The sequence below is a fragment of the Physeter macrocephalus genome, chromosome 18, assembly GCF_002837175.3.
Source record: "Physeter macrocephalus isolate SW-GA chromosome 18, ASM283717v5, whole genome shotgun sequence".
Taxonomy (NCBI): domain Eukaryota; kingdom Metazoa; phylum Chordata; class Mammalia; order Artiodactyla; family Physeteridae; genus Physeter; species Physeter macrocephalus.
In genome coordinates, this window is record NC_041231.1 from 2,927,230 (window position 1) to 2,934,051 (window position 6,822).

At 66.8% G+C, this 6,822-nt stretch overlaps 2 protein-coding genes across 8 annotated transcripts in view; both read right to left on the bottom strand.

Moving 5' to 3' along the window:
• Positions 1 to 358: 358 nt before the first annotated feature.
• TSSC4 (tumor suppressing subtransferable candidate 4) lies at positions 359 to 3,514 on the bottom strand. 5 transcript variants are annotated; one of them, XM_028479773.2, is made up of 4 exons: positions 3,311 to 3,514; positions 2,573 to 2,734; positions 1,751 to 1,865; positions 359 to 1,594 (listed from the first exon to the last, which is right to left on the bottom strand). In XM_028479773.2, the coding sequence occupies exon 4, from the start codon at positions 1,570 to 1,572 to the stop codon at positions 604 to 606; it is 969 nt and encodes a 322-aa protein (XP_028335574.1). In that variant the 5' UTR covers positions 1,573 to 1,594; positions 1,751 to 1,865; positions 2,573 to 2,734; positions 3,311 to 3,514; the 3' UTR covers positions 359 to 603. The 5 variants fall into 5 exon arrangements, with proteins under 5 accessions (XP_028335574.1, XP_007125894.1, XP_028335573.1 ...); XM_007125832.4 differs by having other exon boundaries at positions 359 to 1,624; positions 3,311 to 3,512; XM_028479772.2 differs by lacking the exon at positions 2,573 to 2,734 and having other exon boundaries at positions 359 to 1,624; positions 3,319 to 3,512.
• A 1,542-nt stretch (positions 3,515 to 5,056) lies between these two features.
• The window catches only part of CD81 (CD81 molecule), a 19,123-nt gene continuing 17,357 nt past the window's right edge, over positions 5,057 to 6,822 (bottom strand). For all 3 annotated transcript variants that reach the window (XM_028479367.2, XM_028479368.2, XM_028479369.2), the window contains 3 exons: positions 6,371 to 6,472; positions 5,733 to 5,819; positions 5,057 to 5,641 (listed from right to left, as the gene is read on the bottom strand). In XM_028479367.2, the coding sequence (XP_028335168.1) occupies positions 5,579 to 5,641; positions 5,733 to 5,819; positions 6,371 to 6,472 (252 nt within the window). In that variant the 3' untranslated portion in view covers positions 5,057 to 5,578. The remainder of the gene's footprint in view (positions 5,642 to 5,732; positions 5,820 to 6,370; positions 6,473 to 6,822) is intronic.

Genomic DNA, 6,822 nt, shown 5'->3' on the forward strand with positions numbered 1-6,822 from the left:
TGAGCTTGGCCGGGGCTGGAGAGGGCGCCCGCTCAGCTGGCCGCTTCCCCGCTCCCGGCCTGGGGTTTACAGGCATATGCTAGAGGCAGGGGCTGCACACCAACGGCTGTGAGCCCGCCTCTGGACGGGTCTGGGGTCTCCACCTCTTGCTCTGGACTGAGGAGGGGGTCACCTCAGCTAGGCTGGGAAGACATGCCACCGAGGAACACAGGCTTGATTTAAAAACCTTCAGAGCCCCCTGATGCTAAGCTGGGAAGCTCCAATGTGGGAACAGGGTGATGGGGTGTCTGGAGAGAAGAGAGGGCCCTGGCCACAGTCCTGGGCGGAGTGGGGTTGACAAAGAGACACGGAGCCTGAGGAACACCCAGAGCCTTTACTGTGCCCCTGGGCACGGGGGGGTCAGGGCTTCCGCCATCCCCTGGCCCACACCCTCAGCAAGGTGTCTGCCCTGGCCGCTGGTGCCGCTGACAGGCAGCCCGCTGGCTCCCTTCCCTGGGGGTGGGGCCCCGAGCCTGCCCCGCCCCTGAAGCCACCCCAGGGGGACAGTGGTAGCCGTCCCTCCAGCTCAGCCAGGGCAGGTGGGTGGCCGGGCGGTCTCCCCACTCAGACCTCCGCGCCTGGGGCCTCGGGGCTGCTGCCCTTGCTCCGGAAGTGGTCCCTGCTCCGCTTCTTGCTGCCGTGGAAGCCCACTGTCTCCCCTGGCAGGGCGCTGGCCCCAGAGCCCGCGCGGGCCTCCCCCTCAGGTGCACCCACCTCCTGCAGGCCCCCCCGGGGTCTGCTCCACTCCTCGGCCTCCGGGCTCCCGGGCCTGGCCAGGTGGGCCAGCTCCACGGGGCCCTCGCCTCCCGGGATCCCGCGGGCACTCCCACCCGGCTCCCCTGTTTTCCTCGGGAGCCTCCTCTTCTCAAGCCGGGCCTCGCCGGTTCGGACCGGTTTGGTGAAGAGGAGCCGGCCCTCCCCACAGCTAGAGGGGTCCTGGTTGAAGGAGGGCACGTAGTCGCTGGGGGCGGCCAGGCTCTGGGGGCCCAGGAAGGCCAGGGCGGCGGCCCGGTTGCTCTGTTTGCTGGCCTCAGCCACGTCCTCCAGGCTGTACTTGGTCCAGCGCTCGGGGTGGGCCACGTAGTCAGGAACGGGGGGCACCCTCAGGGGAGCGGGATTCCGAGTGGCCCTGCTCGGGCCCCCGGCTGGAGGCCGGCTGGAGAGTGTCAGCGGCTGCCGGAAGCCCCCACTGTCGCCAGGGCCGGCTGGGGCCGCAGAGGGCGGAGCCCGCCTGGCTGCCCGCTCCAGGCCGCCGAAGATGTCGCGACTGCGCTGGGAGAAGGTGGGGCTCGTGCCTCTCAGGTGGAAGGGCTGCACCGCCGCGGTGGGGAAGCTCCTCGGGGGCGAGGGGGGCTCATCGGGGCCCGAATCCCCCAGGGCCTCCCCGGGCAGCCCCCCTGGAGACAGAGCTTCCACTTCAGCATCATCGAGCAGGCTGAGGTCGGAGTCCGAGTCGCTGAGGCAGACGGCGTCGGGAGGCAGAGCGTCGCCCCCAGAGCCAAGGAAGTGCTGGCCGTCCCCTGCCTCAGCCATGCGTCCCCCGGCCACACCACACCTGCAGCGAAGCAGCCCGGGGAGTGGGTCCCTGGGGACAACACGAGCTCAGAACTAGTCCCTCCTGCAGACCCACCACCCCGGGGAAGCATGAGCAGGGAGAGCTGTGTCCAAAGAGGAACGGCCAGGTCCCCCACCCCGAAAGCCCTCCTCTTACCTCCCTGGCTGCTGGGCGCCTGTGCTGGACGGCTGGTGGGCCGAGCGCTGGAAAAGGCTCTTGGTCGCAACGGCCCCCTCCCAGGCACGGCTCTGCTCAGTGGCTCAGTGGCTGGCTGACGGCAGGGAGGGAGAAGCAGCATCAGACCAGACGACAGACATGCAGGAGCGGAGCCACCACCCCGGGAGTGGGCCTGGGTTTACAGAGCCCCTGCCACAGCCAGGCCCAGGAGCTGGTCCTTCTGACGTGTCACCTCATTCAATCCTCTCCAGCCAGTCTGACTAAAGCCACTAGGAAGCCTGCTGCAGCGGGGGCGGGGGTCTGGCAGTAAGCAGCCAGCCAGGGCTTGAACCCAGGGCCGAGAGCGATCTCTGCTCTGCACTCCCTCTCTCAGCTAAGCACGGTGAGTGGCAGGCAGCGAGTACTCCACAAAGGCCGGGACGCCTGCCCGCTCCACGGGGAGCAGGTGTGCTCCTGACCGCTGTGAGATGCCCTGGAGCTCCAGAAGAGTCTGCAGACACATCCTTGGCCATCTGCGGGTCAAGCGCTCAGGAAGCCGGAGCGGCCTGGCTCCGCAGAGGCCAGCCCCACAGCTCCTGGGGCATTTGTCCTGCGCTTCTCCGCACACCCCTCACTTTCCCAGCTGAGCAGAGAAGTGCTGCCGACACCTGGCTAGTGTTCCAGTGTCACCAGGCACCCTGAAGCTTGTTTCCAGGCTCAGAGGACAGCCCAGTCTCACCCTCCGCACAGCCCTCCGTCCACCAACTCCCTCCTCCCAGCAAGCCTCCCTGGCCCAGGGTGACCCGTTGCTCGTGCACCCACCGAGGACCAGGCCAGGCAGACCAGGAGTGGCTCTGAGTGCCCGGCACCGGGTCAAACACAGGCAAGATCTCCATTCCTCTGGGCCTCGCGTGACTCCCAAAATGAAGGCACAACTCCAGGAAAGGGGACACGAAGTAAACGCCAATGGTGTCTGTTTTAGAGCTGGCAGGACCAGAGCGGGGAGAGAATTTGCCCGTCATACAGTACGTTGCAAGCAAAGCTGGAGTTCAAACCAGACTCCGGCTTCCTAAATTTGCAACCCCGTCCCCTGGAATCGCGGGAACGCCCGTGGTGAGTTGGGACACGCCGCGGGGAGACGGGGATCGCGCCCCAAGACAGGGAATGCGGGGTCTGCGTCTCTGAGTTCTCTGAGAACTTCCTGAGCTCAGCGCAGGGCAGAACTGAGCACAGGCTGAGGGCCTGGGGGGCTCGGAGGCGGGGTTTTCTCAGGGCCGGGGTCCGGGCAGGCCAGGTCCCAGGGAACACTGGCTTCTTTGCCGGTTGTCTCGCTCCCCTGGGAGGCGGAGCCTTGACTTTCTCCACTCCACGCGCCCAGGGCCTCGGCCCGTGCCCAGCAGGCTCTCCGTGTTGGGGGATTAAGTTCTGGGGCCAACTTGGGTGAATGGGCCAAGGGTCCGGGCCTCACGAGGGTCTCCCTGCTCGGCGCAGCCGACTGCGGACAGCGGCCACCCGAAGCCCGACCGCCCAGCAGCGCCGTCCTTCCCACCACAAACCTACCAGCTCACCGTGGCCTGGCTGCCTCCATCTTGCGCGGCGTTCGGCTTTCTGGGAAACTGAGTCCTCCGCCGGCCGAGGGCCGCGGCTTCCGCGCCTGAAGAACTACACCTCCCACAAGTCACCGGGCCACTACTCCCGAGGCCTATCGGGAGTGTGGTCTCTGCGCGTTCGCTGTCTTCCCTCCCGGAAACGGCGCTCTCTCGCGAAGAGACCGGAATTGACTAAGGCCAGGAGGGAGGCTGGGAGGCAGAACCACGACTCCCAGAATGCTCGAGGGCTAACGGCCAGCGACCCGTTCCCGGGGCCGCAGCGCCACTTGCCGGAAGCTGCGAGGACCGGAAGTGCATCGACGCGTGCGGCGCCGTTCCCGGGCACTTCCGGTCCTGGCCTGGAGCGGCCGGCCACGCCCTCGTGGGTCCCGGGAGCCGGGCAGCGGGGCTTGCCCCACGTTGCGCGCTCGTGCCAACCTCCACACTGCCTCGGCCCGCCGTGCGGCAGCCCTCCTGGGAGAGGCGCCCTTACCTATTCCTGCCGATGGCCTGGCTGGTTATTTCTGCCCCGAAGCGCAGGGCAGATTCCGGTCTCCCCTGGACGGGCCGCACGTACCTCGGCCCGGGGCCCAGGCGGCCGGCGCCCTTTCCCTGCTGGCGCCTCGCCTACTGGACGGCCAGAGCGCACTCCCTCGCCCAGGGCTGCACCCCGGGAATCCAGGGTTCAGGCCATGCTGCGGCCAAGCCCAGGGACCCAGAGAGGAAACAGGGCCCGTTCTGATCATCCCTGAGGCCACCCCCATGCAGGGCCTCACCAGGAAGGCGGAGTCCAGGCCACCGCAGGCAGCTCGTTCACACCGCAGCTAGCAGGGGTGACACCCAGGGCTCGGCCAGGATGTTCCCAGGGCTTCGCAGCACAGGGAGAAGTAAAAAGGAGCGGGTTCCTTGGGCCATCCAGTTTTCCCAACCCACCAGCAACCCCCCTGGACTGTGGAAGGGCAGGCCCGCTAAGGCCCCGTGACCCCCAATGCAGGGCTGGGGTTAGTTTCCGAAATCAGCCCCACCCGAGGAGGCCCCAGGGGGCCCTTGACGTATGAATCTCAGCCAGGGACTCGTTGTCTCAAGAGGTCAAGTTAATGTACATGCAGAGGGGTACCTGCATGCAGCTCATGGTGACATCACCCAGCATTCCCGCTGGGGGCAGCAGCCTACCCAAGAGGTGGCTGGGCCTCAGTCCACGGTGGTGGGCCAAGTAGGCTCCCCCAGGTAGTGGCTGAGGCCTTGCCCTCCAGCCCCTGCAAGATGCGGCCACCCAGCCCCTTGACGGGACGTCTGCAAGCAACTAGAAGGTCAGAGAAGAGCCCCTCAGGCCCTTGGAAGGGAGCAGTGTGTCCATCCTCCTGAGCTGGCCCTCAGGAGGGCAGGGAGTCTTGCAGGGGCCCCACATCCTGTACCACATTCTTGGGCCGCCTGCCTGCCCCGCACAGACCCCGCTGGGCAGTGGTGCACAAGGAATGGGGGTGGGAGGGAGGCCCGGGTGGAGGCCGCTCCAGGTGGCACAAGGCCCAACAAAGGGGCACGCCCTCCGCGGAGTCCTTCTGGGCGCCCCACAGACACCCACCAACAGGGTCGGCAGCACAGCCTGGGCGCAGCGAGGTCCAAAGAGCTGAGCACTGCCTGCGCCAGGCTCCTCAGCCCCTCGGGCTGCCCCTGGGTCTCAGACGCCACGGACACAGGAAGGGGCCAGACGTCGTGGTAGCATGCCTGATTTTTTCCTTCTTTATTGAATGACTTTCAAGACGTAATTACAGTCGAAGGTGACGCGTTAGAAAGGAGAGGTGCGTTGAAGGCATAAGGCTGCTCGTGGCCCCGGCTCTAGAGACAGGCGGCCGGAAAGGAGCAAGGATTAAAAAGGCTGAGCGTGCGCCACCCGTGGGGATGGGTGGGTCGGAGGGCGCGGCTCGGCCGGACGGCCCTTCGTGGCCCCGAGCAGAGGCCCGGCTGAGCAAGCAGAACCCCCAAGCAGCCCCGAAAGCAGAGGGGGCCCCTGCCCTGCAGTCCCCAAGGCCGCTCACGTGCCACCTACAGGTGACATCAGCCCCGAAAGCAACAGGGAACGTCAGGACAAGAACAAAACCTCGAAAGTAAAAAGGCTGATAAGTGTAGCAGTGATACCAGGAGGTTATATACACAGGTGGTGACGGCCCCTTCTCAGAAGTGTCCGGGTCACTCTGGGGGCACTGCAGGGGTAGCAGCGGCCCTCCCTGCGGCCTCAGCCTCAGTACACCGAGCTGTTCCGGATGCCACAGCAGAGCACCATGCTCAGGATCATCTCGAAGATCTGCGGAGAAGGGGGTGGGGGTGGGCAGGTGGGTCAGCACCCGGAGGCCCGTGGGGGGGCCCTGAGCAGATGCCCGGCCCGCCCCACTCACCATGATCACAGCCACCACGATGGCGGCGATGCCGATGAGGTACAGCTTCCCCGAGAAGAGCTCGTCGATCTTCCCGTGGCAGTCCTCCTGCGGGGGCGGCCAGAGAGCAGTCAGAGGTGCCCGTCCTCAGCCCCTGGCGAGGCCGCAGCCCAGGGTCATTGCAGAAGGAGCACAGGGGGGCATAGCCCTGCCCCCAGGATCCCGCAGCAGAGGTGTGAACAGGGCCTGGTCTCTGCCAGGTTTTAACTCACATCCGTTTTAAACAAACACGGAAACGGCGAGCGTGCCGTGTGCGCCCTCTTGCGCTCAGAGATTGGGAAGCACCGCCACGACGGGGCTGACCCGGGAGGTCAGGGCGCCTCCATGCCAGGTTCAGAGGGCTCCCCCATCGGGAACCTGGGCCAGACTCGCCTCCCCATGGACCGACCGGCAGCAAAAATTTGGCCTCAGCCCCCAGGCAGAGCAGCCCCAACTGCAGCCACAGCACTGCCCAGTACGGCCGTGTCCTTGTCCTTGCCCTTGCCAGCGGGAGCCCCGAGAGGGCCAGCCACTGCCCAGGACCCACCAGGGGTGGCAGCCAAATGGGGGAGCAGGCAGGCCCCGCCCCACCCTGGGAGGCCCCACCCATCACCACACACCTTTAGCAAGTTGCTGATGACGTTGCCGCCGGAGGGGCACAGGCTGTTCTTGAACACAGAGGTGGTCACTGTGGTCAGCGCGTTGGAGCCACAGCAGTTAAGCTGCAGAGATGGAGGGTGCCCGCCGTCAGCCCTGGACACACGGCCTGCAGGCTACAGAGGCCCCAGGAGCTGCGCCGGCCAGGCGTGGGGGCGGGGGGCTGGGCGGGTCCCCTCCAGGGGGAGAACGGAGCCCAGGGGCCCCACTCCGCCCCCTCCTCCCACTCAGCTGTGCTGTGCAGAGACCCCTGCACCCCAGCTGCCTTGGCTCATCTAGTTCCCACCGGGGACCCCCAGGTCCCTCAGAATCTCCCCAGGTCCCAACGCCCCTCCCGCTCCCGGCTGAGGTCTCACTGAGAGGACAAGACCCCCGGCCCCTGGACACGCTCCCCGGCCCCCGCCTCTCCCCTGGT

What these genes read in the sequence shown, in the direction of transcription:
- TSSC4 (XM_028479773.2), bottom strand. Translation starts at nt 1,572, where the DNA reads ATGGCTGAGGCAGGGGACGGCCAGCACTTCCTTGGCTCTGGGGGCGAC.